The 14147-nt window shown below is 44.3% G+C and overlaps 1 protein-coding gene across 1 annotated transcript in view; it reads left to right on the forward strand.

Annotated features, from left to right (window-relative positions):
* Nucleotides 1-8772, forward strand: part of Gpc4 (glypican 4) — a 114240-nt gene extending 105468 nt beyond the window's left edge. Inside the window, exons 5-9 of the mRNA XM_048336749.1 lie at nucleotides 3247-3377; nucleotides 3476-3622; nucleotides 5399-5535; nucleotides 6012-6187; nucleotides 6683-8772. Coding sequence (XP_048192706.1) covers nucleotides 3247-3377; nucleotides 3476-3622; nucleotides 5399-5535; nucleotides 6012-6187; nucleotides 6683-6885 — 794 coding nt within the window. The 3' untranslated portion in view covers nucleotides 6886-8772. The remainder of the gene's footprint in view (nucleotides 1-3246; nucleotides 3378-3475; nucleotides 3623-5398; nucleotides 5536-6011; nucleotides 6188-6682) is intronic.
* Nucleotides 8773-14147: the final 5375 nt, after the last annotated feature.

Below are 14147 nucleotides of genomic sequence, written 5' to 3' on the forward strand. Positions count from 1 at the left end.
GTGATTTTCAGTGTAGGTTCTTGCATTATACCTAGGCAAGTCTGGGCTGGGACCCTCCGACTTGGGCCTCTCTGCATCACTGGGAACGACAGGTGTGCACTATAGCCATTGGTGGAGATTGAGTCTTGGGCAATTTTTCTGCCCTGACTGGCCTTAAACTGGGATGCCTTCATCTCAGCCTTTCAGAGTCACCAGGACTCTGATGTCTGATCATTGGCACCACAATGCCAAAGAAATGGCTTTGCCTGTGAGAAGGCCATGCATTGTTGATCCGGAATATCAGGATGGGTAACTCCGGTGTTCTAGACCCTTCAGTATAAGATGGATCGATTTTCCCAGTGTGCTTCTTGTCCCTGTGCCCTCCCTATCTGCCCTGACAACTTGCTCAGCAATGCTAACTGGGGAATTCTTTCAACTCTGACCAAGATAGGCTCAGTTAGTGAAAACAACTTGGGTATCAGGTTTTTTTTTTTTGGGGGGGGGGGAGAAGGGAGGTTCTGTGAATAGGAAGCCTTCAATTTGAAAAACAAACCAAATACCTCCCTCCTGCCAGTACCAAAAAGTTGGTTTCTGAGAAATCACAAATTATTCTCTCTTTTGTCGTTTATGGGGCTTGAACTCAAGGCCTGAGTGCTGTCCCTGAGCCCTTCTGCTACTACTTTGAGCCACAGCACCACTTCTGGTTTTCAGATGGTTCATTGGAGATGAGTTTCATTGGCTTTCCTGCCCTGGCTGGCTTTGAACTGCCATCTTCAAATGTCAGCCTCCCGAGTAGCTAGGATTATAGGCCTGAGCCTCCAGTGCCCAGCTTATCCTCCTTTGGGGGGGCTTGTTGCTGTTATGGAACAAATGGGGAGCCGATTGTGACTTCCTGCAGGGGTGAGAAGCAACTTTGGCTCCCAAACGATGGGCTGCTGGCAGAACACATCCTCAGTTGCATTCTTCAACCGTGCAACACACAGCACCATGGCACCAGCGCCAACAAAGGCCTGGCTTCGGTCTCCATTCCCAGGCCCTTGTGTATGGCTGGCTGGCTTTGAGTTTACAAAGACACCAAACAGCCAAAAGAAGCAGGGTTTATGTTTATGTTTTCTCTCAGTCTTTCACAAACACATTAGTGAGCTGGCTTTTCCTTATCACAAGAGGCATAAGTAGGTACAAAATGCACTGGGGTTTTTCTTTTCTTCTTTAAACCTCTGCATATGGGATGTTTATTATCTATCTCTTCATAATATTTTTAATGTGGAGCCAGCCATGGTCTTTTTGTTGTGCTTTCTGTTGGTAGCAGCGCTGATGCTTTTACAATGATGAACCCATTTAAGTTGTGTTCCAGTTGTTTACAAAAATCTTTCGCCAGCACATTGCTACCCTAGAGGAGATGGAAAATGCCTTTTGGTTTTGTTTTAAGAAAAATGGCAATTCCCAAAGAGTTCTCTGTAGCTTGTGACATCGAATTGAGAGTTGAGAGAAATGACCTTGTGCATTCAAATTGTGTAGCATCTCTCCTAGGTTGAAAGTAGAAGATTGGGGGCTGGGATGTAGCTCAGTGGCAAAGCGCTTGCCTAGCAAGTGTAACGTCCTGGGTTCGATCCTCAGTACCAAAAAAGAAAAAGACCAAAAAAGAAAAAAAAAAGAAGAAGAAAGTAGAAGATTTCTGTCCAAATTTGGTTTCAGTAATAGGCTGCAAAGGAGAAGGTACCCATGCTTGTGGAAAGTAATCTCCTTTGGAACTGTGATTCCCATATCTCAGCATCCTGAGTAGCTATGGTTACAGGTGTGCGCCACTGGCCCCTGGCTAAGAAGCATTTCTTAAATTACCAGAGGAAAAGCCCTCCTGTTCACACAATTATAGTCTATCATGGCTGAATCTCTTTCCTGCCCAGGCTGGCTTCTAACTGCAAGCCTCAGATGTCTGCCTCTTGAGTAGCTAGGATTACTAATGGTCAAATATGACAAGAAAACAAATAAGAGCACTTATGGTTTAAGGGAATTTTCGTTTTGTGGAAAACGCTGGAACTCTGAGTATACAAATGACAGTTGGGCGAGGACTGCGCATGCGCACTGTGAACAAGCAGTGTTTTGCATAGTCTTGTGGTATGTTTTGAATCTAAAGAGGTACATGAGGCCAGGCACCGTGGGTGACTCACACCTGCAATCCTAGCTACTCAGGAGGCTGAGATCTGAGGATTGCACTTCAAAGCCAACCCAAACACACCAGTCTGTGAGTGTCTTACCTCCAATGAACCACCAGAAAAATTGGAAGTGACACTGTGGCTCATAGTAGCAGAGTTCTAGCCTGAAGCAAAAAGAGCTCAGAGATAATGTCTAGGTCCTGATTTTCAGCCTCCTGACCGACAAAAAAGAACTTGTATCATTTAATATTTTGTTATTTGAAAAGTCACTACAATTTTTAGAATGCTTTCATTTATATTTTTTGAAGTATTTCCTTCAAGGCTCTTGATGGGAAAATAAACAATGGGTATACTGGGATTTCAATTGACTTCTGGTTTTGACTCAGAAATAGAAAAATCCTAGGCACACCCCAGGAGAACTTGCTTTAGCTTGTTGGTTACTCTAGTCCTCAACTTGTCAGCTGGGTGCCAGCTCAGAACCTTCTGCTGACAGCACTTACCCATGAAGAAATCCACAGAATGGAAGATTCACCATTGGGTTTCCTTGCTGTAGAGGAAAACACTTCACCTGGTCTTTTCATACTCTAAAGAATAAGGGCAGTTGGATGTCATAGAAATGTATATAAAACATAAATCAAACGATGGACTTTGCCTGGCAAGCAAGGCTCATGCCTATAATCCTAGCTTACTCTGGAGGCTGAGATGTGAGGACCACAGTTCAAGGCCAACCCAGGCAGAAATGTCCATGAGACACTTCTGTCTAATTAATCAGCAAAAAACCCACAAGTGGAGGTGTGGCTCAAGTGGTAGAGTATTAGCCTTGAATGAAAAACACAAGTGAGACCCACATACCCTATCAAGCCCCAGTACCAGCACAAAAATAAACAGACACGACTCCAGATAGAGCACCAGCATTCAGACAAAAATAAATACATCAAGCTAAGCTAGAACGGAGTCCCTAAGTTCAAACCCCAGTATGGGAGTAGTGGGGGCTTGAAAAAAATGTTTCTTAAGTACCAAAATTATAAATAATGAGAGTGATTACCCAAGGCTGCACTAACTAATAATGCGTTTCCTTTTTTGTGGTACTAATCTTCCCCAAACCTCACTGTAGATGCCATGCTGATGGTGGCCGAGAGGCTCGAGGGGCCGTTCAACATTGAGTCCGTCATGGATCCTATCGACGTGAAGATCTCCGACGCGATCATGAACATGCAGGACAATAGCGTGCAAGTTTCCCAGAAGGTAATGAAGACCGGAAGTTGGGACGGAAGAGGGAGGCCCCAGCCCGCCCCCCCTGCCATGTGACTTCCGTGATGCATCCATACTTCCCTTAAATGCAGGTTTTCCAGGGCTGTGGACCCCCCAAGCCCCTCCCAGCTGGACGAATTTCGCGTTCCATCTCCGAAAGTGCCTTCAGTGCTCGCTTCAGACCTTATCATCCAGAGCAACGCCCAACCACAGCAGCCGGCACTAGTTTGGACCGACTGGTGAGCACTTTGGCAGGGAATGACCATGTTTAATGGCAAAGAATGGGAAATATTTACTGGCAAAGTTTAAGGCTTTTTTTTTGCCAGTCCTGGGCCTTGGACTCAGGGCCTGAGCACTGTCCCTGGCTTCTTTTTGCTCAAGGCTAGCACTCTACCACTTGAGCCACAGCTCCCCTTCTGGCCATTTTCTATATATGTGGTACTGGGGAATCGAACCCAGGGCTTCATGTATAGTAGGCAAGCACTCTTGCCACTAGGCCATATTCCCAGCCCCCACTAGCAGTGTTAAGTTGGGAGGTTTAGATGGTATGGGTCTTGCAGGTGAGACTTCTCAAACAAATTGATATAGAGAGAGCAGAAATTGTAGCCCAGAAAATGCCTTTATATATCAAAGAAGTGGGATGTATTAAGCTTCATTTCTGGATTTCCCTTTACTTCCCCATACATTTCCTAAGCTATGTGTGCCTGTCACAGGGCTAGACACAGAAAGACTGGAGTGAAAGGGGTTCTTATTCTCAAAAACTCCAATAAAGGTTATGTGCTGGCAGCTCACGCCTGTACTTCTAGCTACTCAGGAAATGGCATTCTGAGGATCATGGTTCCAAACCAGCCTGGGCAGGACAATATAGGAGATTCTTAGCTCCAATTAACCATCAGAAAACCCGAAGTGGCACTGTGGCTCAAAGTTGTATAGTACTAGCGTTGAGGAAAAAGAGTTCATAGACAGAGCCCAGGCCTGTACCCTCCCTTCAAAAAACGTTTAATAAAGGGGAAGAGGCAAATGATCAGGGTTTCTTAATATGAGGCATTATGTGCTAAGAAAAGAAAACAGTAATAGAATATAGATATTACTTTGTTTACTGGGAGAGACCACGACAGGAGCCCCCAAAAAGACACTGGTGTCTTCTGCAGGAAGAGCCTTAATAGGCAAGTTTCCCAGATTGGATCATATATAAGCTTGATCCTGATTATACGAGCCTTGGGTGATTATAGAGACTGTCTTATCATTGTGTCTACTGGGCATTGGACCTGGTAAGCCTCAGGTGGTTTTTGAAATTAGGAGACAGAGTGGACTTCTGGTGCAGGCAACTCCTTCAGAGTTTCCATGTCAGCTATTAATGCCTTTATGTCATTCTGTATGTCTAAGTGCAATTGGGGGAGGGGCAGTAGGCACTCCTGAGGATTGAATTCAGGGCATCATGCTGTCCCTGAGCTTTGTTGTTGTTGTTGTTAAGACGATATATAGAGCGGTTACAATTTCATAAGTCAGGTAATAAGTACATTTCTTTTGTGACAATGTCCCCCCCCCTTCCCCCACCCCTCTTTTTTTTTTTTTTTTGCTCAAGGTTAGTTCTCTACCACTTGTGCCACAGCTCCACTTCTGGCTTGTTTTGTCACTAATTGGAGATAAAATTCTCAAGGACTTTCATGCCCCAGGCTGACTTTGAATCTTCATCCTCAAGTCTCAGCCTCCTGAGTAGCTAGGTTTATTGGCGTGAGCCACCAGTACCTGACTTCTGAGTAAAAATTTGGTCTGCATGTTTTATCTCTGACTACAGTTGACACTGAGTTGGATACCACTTATTGAGAAATAAATGATTGAAGGCTGGGAATGTGGCTTAGTGGGTAGAGTGCTTGCCTAGCGCTTTGAGGCCTTTGGTTTGATTCCTTGGTGTACCACATTAAATAAATAAAGATCAAGAGATTCTCAAAAAGCACTTGTCAAAGTGATTTTGTGTTGTTTTATATCCATGTTTTTCCTATTCTCTTCATTAGGTCACTGATGTCAAGGAGAAACTGAAACAGGCCAAAAAGTTCTGGTCATCTCTCCCTAGCAGCGTGTGTAACGATGAGACAATGGCTGCAGGAAATGGCAACGAAGATGACTGCTGGAACGGCAAAGGCAAAAGCAGGTCAGCTGGTGTTACGAGTATTTGCATCCACTCTCTTCCTAAGCTGGGTGACCAGTTGTCAGTGGAGGCCTTGAGAAGGAGAGTCATAAGAGGAAGCAATCACATGGAAGGCCTACAGATTTCGTAGGCCTGGGGTTTTATAGTACAAGGATCTCAAAGACCCCAGCTCCTTGTTGGCTTTCGTAACTCTGTAACTTTGGTAAGCACCCATTCTGAGACCTAGACTCTGCCCCTTCAATACCTCAAACAAGTTGGTTTTCAGAAAGGTCATGGCTAAATGAGACACAAGACACATGCGTAGGAAAAGGAGCCATTAGAGTTTGTTACAAATGGCAGCACTTCCGCTGAACTGTGCTCCATGGAAACAGTGGAATCTCTATGAACTCTATGAACTCTATGAACTCTATGAAAAAATCGCTTTTCCCTTTTCTTTTTGCTTTCTTAAATCATGTTCATGGGCTCATTTCTGCCTTCAGGTACCTGTTTGCAGTGACCGGAAATGGCTTAGCCAACCAGGGCAATAACCCGGAAGTTCAAGTGGATACCAGCAAGCCAGACATAGTAGTCCTCCGTCAAATCATGGCTCTGCGGGTTATGACGAGTAAAATGAAGAATGCTTATAATGGGAATGATGTGGACTTCTTTGATATCAGTAAGGCTTTACAGTTTTCAAGTATGAGCTTTATTGGTGGTGGTGGGGTTTTTCTTTTTTTTTGTGTGTGTGTGTGTGTGTGTGTATGTATGGTTTTATTGTGTTTGGTTGGTTGGTTGGATTTTTATTTTGCAGTCATCCTGAGACTTGAACTCGGGGCCCGGGTGCTGTCTAGCTTGACTTGGCTTTATTTATTTTTGTCTGAATGCTGGTGCACTTGAGCCACGGCTCCATTTTTGGCTATTTTGGTGGTTCATTAGCAATAAGAGTCTCACAAACTTTCCTGCCTAGGCTGGCTTTCAACCGTGATCCTCAGATCTCAGCCTCCACAGTAGCTAGGATGACAGGCGTGAGCCACTGCTTCCTGGTGGCTCACACACACATATGCACACGTGTGCATGTATATGTATATGTCTATCTGCACATATGTGTATATGTGCACACACACAGCAGAGCACATGGAATGAAATCTCGATTCTCTTTCTGTCCACACAGGTGATGAAAGCAGTGGAGAAGGAAGCGGAAGTGGGTGTGAATACCAGCAGTGCCCTTGGGAGCTGGAGTACAATGCCACTGATTTTGCGGGGAAGAATGCCAACGAGAAAGCCGACAGTGCTGGGGTCCGTGCCGGTGCCCAGCCCTACCTCCTCACTTTCTTCTGCATGTGTTTCCTAGTGATGCAGAGAGAGTGGAGATAATTCTCAAAATGCTGAGATTTAAAAAAGGGGGAGGGGCGTTCATTGTCAGAAAGTTAAAGGCACCGGATTTATCACTTTTCTACCATCCTAGTGACTTTGCTTTTTAAAAATGAATGGACAACAATGTACAGTTTTTACTATGTGGCCACTGGTTTTAAAAAAAATGCTTTTTTCTTTTCTTTCATTTAATGGGAGGGGAGCAGAAGGCACTCATACATAAAGATGTTTTCTGTCCCTCTGAATCACGTTAAATGTGGCTAACAGTTAGGTACAGAACTGTAGTTAGTTGTGCGTTTGTGACTTTATCACTATCGTTTGTTTGTTTGTTTGTTTTTTTCCTCATTTTGTTTGTGGGTGTTTTTTTCCCCCCAATTATGATCTCACCTTGTTTCTTACAAGAAAACCAGGGTCCTTTCTTGGCATGTAACATGTACGTATTTTTGAAATATTAAATAGCTGTACAGAAGCAGGTTTTATTTATCATGTTATTAAAAAGCCCAGCAAGCCGTAAAATGTCCATTTATCCCTGTTATTTTCCTAGCTGCCTTATCTGGAAAGAAGTGGAAGTGATACGGGGTTTTTATTGTTCCTAATTGAACACAGACTGTGAAGGTACAAATAGAGCCACTTGTACGTACAAGCTACACCACTTGTCAGACTGTAGCCCAACATCCATACAAGAAGGGTGTAACTTTATCACTGGTGATTGGAAGAGACTACATTTGGTTGAGTTGGATTCTAGCCGCTAAGAGCCTATGTTGCTCCATTTCTTAAACCTGCCTATACTTAAAGTGTACCTCCTCTGGAATAAAAGTCTTGACGCAGAGAGAAGGCATTTGGGATATACCCACTTTCACATGATTGTGCTTGCATTTCCGAATGCTTTGTGTTGTTTTGAAATCAGGCTAGTTAGCCAGCCACTGTGTATCCGTTTTCACATCCATACTGACCTGCTTTCAGTTTTGATCTCAGTGGTAGCACTGAGCGACCAGCAGTGTCATTTGCGTCTCTGTAGCAGAGTAAGGCTGATTTCAAACCCAGCCATATAAAGGGAGCTAGCTAGATGCTAGCCAGAATTGGGAATATAACTTCTGGGCTCAGGGAATCAGTATCCACATTCGAAGCAAAGTTTTGGTCTATTGTATGTGCATTGACATTGTTTCTACATCCCAGTTGGTTTGTTTTTTTTCTCCAAGAAATGTAAGGTGTCTAATTTGAGTCTTTTTCTTGCCCAGCCCACTCGGGTCAGGAAAGCAAAGGCCTTGCAGTGATTTGTAGGCGTGTGCTGCCTCTACCAGCCAATCAGCTCGTTGTGGGAGGGAGAGAACAAGGTGTCCAGATGTTTTCATTTATTAATGGGGGGGGGCAATGGGAGGAGATAGAGCTAAGAAGACCCATCTTATCGCTGAACTTAGCCACTTGCATGAACTGGCAAAGGCCCTATCTATTGTTCTAGGCCAAAGATTGACAATTGCCTTGCCCCTAACAACCCCTTTCTTTGTGTCCTTACCAAAAGACAGCTCATAAAATGAAGAGAATATAACAGATCACTTTAAAGGAGATTCTTCAGAAAGACTCAAATTCTGTAAGCTTCTTGTTCTGGACAGCCATGAAGATCCCAACCAATTTTATAGAACCAAAAAACCCCCAGAGAGGTTGTTTGTGTTATTGTTCACTTTTCAGTTGTAAGAGTAATTCTCTATTTTTATATTGAAACATAATTACTTGATAGCTCAGGGTCTACATTTCATTCACTTTTTTTTTACACCAAATTCTGCAGAATGGTCAAAATGGAATCTTGGGGGCTGTTGTAAACAGAGGCTTGATTTTATTAGAAGTAGCCAGTTATTTATTAAAGCATGATGTTAATAAAATAGGCATATTCTGGCTGGTGTGTGTAAGTGTTGTGTTTTTTTTTTTAAAGAAAAAACAAATCACAGAAGACATAAAATTGAGAAGGCACTCCATTTATGTATGAGGAAAAATCGATTGTAAATAGCTATGCTGCTTTGGAAATTTTGCTGATATTTACTAACTACCTCAGTTGTGAGGAATTTCCTTTTTAGCTTAGACGGCTATTATTTTTTACTTGGTAGAAATGAATCTAGTCTCCAAAATATGGGCTCAAAGAGGTCTCCCCATAGATCTTGTTAGATTGGTTTTAATTTAAATCCTTGAACTCTGCCCAGCTGTTTTCTTTCAGTCAAGTTCTCTAAACCAATAACATTTTCCGAATTAAAAAATTCTTGAAGGTTCTTCTGGGCTCTTACTGATTTGTTTTCTTTCTTTCTTTGCCTTTTTCCCCTCCTGTTACCCTCTTATTATTTAAATTATCTCTTGCTTTTGAACTTGAACTATGAAATAAACAAATCATAGATTTTTCCATTCAGGTCTCACTGAATAACTCTTGGCTTCTAACCAGCTGGCAGGCTTTTCTACCCCCCATTCCCCCCAAAAAGAATAAAGGCAAGTTGAATATTTTAAAACCTTTCGAGCTGGGATGTTGAGATAGAATAAAAGCCTTATTAGGAGACCTAACTTTTGCAAAATGAATAGCATGTGAAGGAGTTGTACTTTATAAAGTCCCTTATAGGTTCTTTTTCTTTCAAAAACTTTACCTACTTTTTGTGTCTTAAGACCTTTGAAGAATCTTATACTTTATTTAAAAATAGTAATTAGCATCTGTTAATTTGATAAAAGGAGAGCTGCAAAGAATTCAATTTCACTTTTAAGCTTTTTATTAGCGTATTAGATGCCTAACGATTCCCCTGACATGTAGTCATTCATGGTGATGACAGAACCCAAATTAAAATTGGTGGACTGTTTTACACAAAGTCTACTTCTTCCTTGGTGTTGATGTCTAGTTGCATAGCAAAAGGCCAATAAACTAATGACAGCATGTACTAGGAAAGGGCTATGTATGTGTAAAATGTGAAAATAGAGCTCTCTTGAGTGGGTGTGTTTGTGTCAGCACTGGGGCTTGAACTGCCTACCACTTGAGCCCCATACCTCAGGTGGTTAATTAGAGAAAGGAGTTTCACAGTCTTTCCTGTGCAGGCTGGCTTTGAACCATGTGATCCTCAGACTACTGAATAAATAGGATTACAGATGTGAGCCACCAGCTTGCAGGTTTATGTATTTATTTTATGAAATAGGCTCTTGATCTTTTTCTCAGGCTAGCCCTGAACTCCTAGGTTTATACTATTCTGCTTTGGTCTCCCAGGTAGCTGAGACTACAGTGTGCACCACCATGCATGGCTACTTAGTGTGAGTGTGTGTGTTACTGAAGATAGAACCCAGGGCCTTACACCACCCAGTCCTTTTTGTTTGTATTTATTTATTTTGCCAGTCCTGGGGCTTGAACTCAGGGCCTGAGCACTGTCCCTGGCTTCTTTTTGGTCAAGGCTAGCTACTCTACCACTTGAGCCACAGCGCCACTCCCGGCTTTTTCTGCATATGTGGTGCTGAGGAATCAAACCCAGGGCTTCATGTATATGAGGCAAGCACTCCACCACTAGGCCATATTCCCAGCCCCTTATGTGTTTTTTACATAGGGTCATATGGTTTTTCCTAAGGTAGCCTGGACTACAGCCCTACAGTCCTGGACTATAATAGCCAAGACTACAGTCCTACTATTTATACTTTCTACGTAGGTGGGGTGACAGGCATGTGTCATTATGCCTAAGTTACTGGTTGAAATACATAGGAGTCTCTGTAATGTTTGCCTGGCCAGGCCTCACACTGATTCTTCCAATCTCTGTCTCCTGAGTAGCTGGGATGGCACTAGTGAGCCACCATCCCCAGCCACTTTTGACATTTTTTGTGTATCCAGTGTTGGGCTGAAACCTAGGACCTCAAACATGCTAGGCATTCATTCTGCCATTGGGCTTCTAGCCCTGTTTTTGACACTTAAGGAATTGTTAGGTATTCTGAAAAATTCCCCTGCAGTACCCTGACGAGAGCAGTGAATAGTGCTGAGTACCTGGCCCAAGGCCAAGCTATCTATCCTTCAGGATAGAAACCATTCTGTGTTGTGGAAATCATTCTGTGTTACAAATGAGCAGAAGGTCTGCAAGTTAGGTAACTTGTCCAAGGAGGACAGATAAGAAAGAAATCCAAGGGCCAGCTGAGTGCCCGTAACTCATACCTGTAATCCAACTTACTCGGGTACCTGAGATCTGAGGATCATGATTCAAAGCCAGAGAAGGCAGGACAGTCTATGAGGTGCTTATCTCCAACTAACCACCAAGAAGCCAGACGTGGAGCTGTGGCTCAAGTGGTAGAGCACTAGCCTCAATAGCTCAAGGACAAAACCTAGGGCTTGGGTTCAAGCCCCAGGACTAGCACCAAAGGAACAAAAATCAAGGGCCTGATGGGGAACAGAAGTGGGCCAACCACCCACCCAAACCTGTTCATTTCCAATGCTACTTTCCCTCTCCTTCTCTCTCTCTGTCAGTCATGAGGCTTGAACTTGGCCTGGGCACTGTCCCTGAGCTCTTTTTGCCCAAAGCTAGTGCTCTGCTCTATCCCTTTGAGCCACCATACCACTTCCGGTTTTCTGGGGGTTCAGTGGAATCTTTTCTGCTCAGGCTGGCTTTGAACTGCGATCCTCAGATCTCCTCCTCCTGAGTAGCTAAGATTACAGGCGTGAGCCACTGGTGCCTGGCCCCCGTGTCTTAATCAGTATTCCATCTATAGCACTGTTGTGGCCCTGACACAAACCAGGACCTTGGTTTCCATGGCTAGCCTGTGCATAGATAGAAAACTCCAGGGCCGTCAGGAATCAACTCTTGATGGAATGGTTTGTGACATGTCACCTTGCACAGTAGTGCCTTGCTTCAGGGGCTTCCAAGCTGACAGAGCTTGTATGGATCCTCTGTGGTATTTAATGGACAATTCTTGGAGGGCTGGTATGAACTCAAATGACCTTAGGCACCCTTTCCAGGAAGGACAGCCTCCGATCCTGTGACCCTGTGGGAAAAGACCCAGTGTTGTTCACCCTCCTGAACACTTCAAGCAAATACAACCCGCTCAGATAAGCACCGTGGTTTATGGAGGGAAAAAAATCATTCCTGCTTTAATCAAAGGGGGCTGGGGGGCGGAGAAAATTACATCTTTGGTTATGTGAGGCCCAGTACATATAATCAGGCCTTAAAGAGTCCTCAACAATGGGGCTGGGGATATAGCCTAGTGGCAAGAGTGCCTGCCTCGGATACACGAGGCCCTAGGTTCGGTTCCCCAGCACCACATATACAGAAAACGGCCAGAAGGGGCGCTGTGGCTCAAGTGGCAGAGTGCTAGCCTTGAGCGGGAAGAAGCCAGGGACAGTGCTCAGGCCCTGAGTCCAAGGCCCAGGACTGGCCAAAAAAAAAAAAAAAAAAAAAGAGTCCTCAACAAGATTCCATTGTGAAAGCTACACCCAAGTCACAGATTGGATACAACAGATCACAGGTACTGCTGTACTTGAGATGAAGGGGTTCCTTGTGCTGGATTGATTTTACAGCACACTAGAAACAGGACAACTAAAGGACAAAAATCTGTTCTTGGGGAAGAAAAACTTTTGACTTGCCTTTGCCTAACCAAGAGCCCAAAGCTTTCATTGTTTCCTAATGCAACGGCATGCAATCCCAGCAGGTGCTGTGCAAAGTGAGAAAAGGATTTCTCTGGACTCTACTGTGCAAATTCCATCTTTTTTTGGTGGGGGGGGAGAGTTGGTGGTAGGGTTTGAACTCAGGACATAGGCATTGTTCCTGAGTTTTGCTCAAAGCTACTGCTCTCCCACTTTGAGCCACTGCTCCACTTCTGGTTTTTGAGTAGTTCATTGGAGACAAGAGTCTCACAGACTTTTCTGCCCTAGCTGGCTTTGAACCCAGATCCTCAGATCTCAGCCTCCTGAGTAGCTGGGATTATAGGCATGAGTTACCAGTGCCCAGCATTCAAACTCCATCTTGACACAGGGTCCAGGGCGAGCAGCATGGAGGACTCTGCCTACCTCCAAAGAGAAACTAAAAGACAGCCTATCACAGATCTGTCAAATCCAGGGGCTGAAGGAAGGGGCCCATACCTAGAACTTAAGACCTGCTGCTCCTTGAATGAGTTGAACAAAGAGGACTCTGCCTTACTCCGTGGGCAGTGACTCACACAAAGGGTCAAGCCTGCAGGCTGGTAGTGAGCAGACAATGGTGAAGAGTCCCTGGAGAACCTGATTCATGGGGGACTTTTGTTCCAGGATTAGAATCTTGGATTCCACTTCCGCACCTGAGGTGTCCCTCAGAGAAAGATGTGCGCTCATTAGTTCCCTTCAACCAAGCACTTGGCTCAAGAGCCTGCATCTAAGTCAGGACTATGGACCTCTAAGTGGCCCACATTGTGTAATTTGTGTCCAAGCAACTATTTTGAAAGGCCTTGTCATACGAAAGCAGTGTCAAGGTGACATACGCAGGGAACAGAGTCCTTGCTTAGCAGAGATGTGGCTCTGGTATGGGCCGCCAAATCCACATAGAACTTGAAACAGTACTCTGATTAGGACATGTCTTTACCTGCTCTCTGCTTGGGAAGGCAAGATGAAAGATGGAGTCTGTCTGCAGAAGCAAGCTACCCATTGCTAGGTCTCACTCCAGAGGTCCTGATCTAGCAGGTCTGAGTTAGAGGCAGAGATTTTGCCATTTCTACCATGCACCCAGGTGCTGCTATTGGCCACAAATCCATACTTAGTGAATCTTTGGTCTAATCAAAGGGATTTAGAGCCTAGCTTTTGGATTCGGGACCTGGATCTTGGCCAGGGCAGTCATTTGGGATTCTTCGAGAAAAAGACATGGAAGGAAGGCAGCAAGAGTGTCGTTTATAGTTCATCCAAAAGACTACCCAACCTGTGTTTGCATACCTCAAGGACACAGCTCACTGTATTTGGTACTGTATCTGTAGGTGGCTCTAAATATTAGAAAAGACTGTCCAGCCAGGCACTGGTGGCTCATGCCTGTCATCCTAGCTACTCAGGAGGCTGAGATCTGAGGATCATAATTCAAAGCCAGCCTGGGGAAGAAAAGTCCCCATGAGATCCTTATCTCCAATGAACCACTCAAACACTGGAAATGGCGCTGGGGCTGAAAGTGGTAGCGCACTAGCCTTGAGCAGAAGAGCTTAGGGTCAGTGCCCAGACTATGAGTTCAAGCCCCACAACCAACCACAACCAAAAAAAAAAAGACTGTATGCAGAGTACTAAATGTACACACAGGTTCTGTTTGGTCATTCCTTCGGTGACA

The sequence above is a fragment of the Perognathus longimembris genome, chromosome 28, assembly GCF_023159225.1.
Source record: "Perognathus longimembris pacificus isolate PPM17 chromosome 28, ASM2315922v1, whole genome shotgun sequence".
NCBI classification, from domain to species: domain Eukaryota; kingdom Metazoa; phylum Chordata; class Mammalia; order Rodentia; family Heteromyidae; genus Perognathus; species Perognathus longimembris.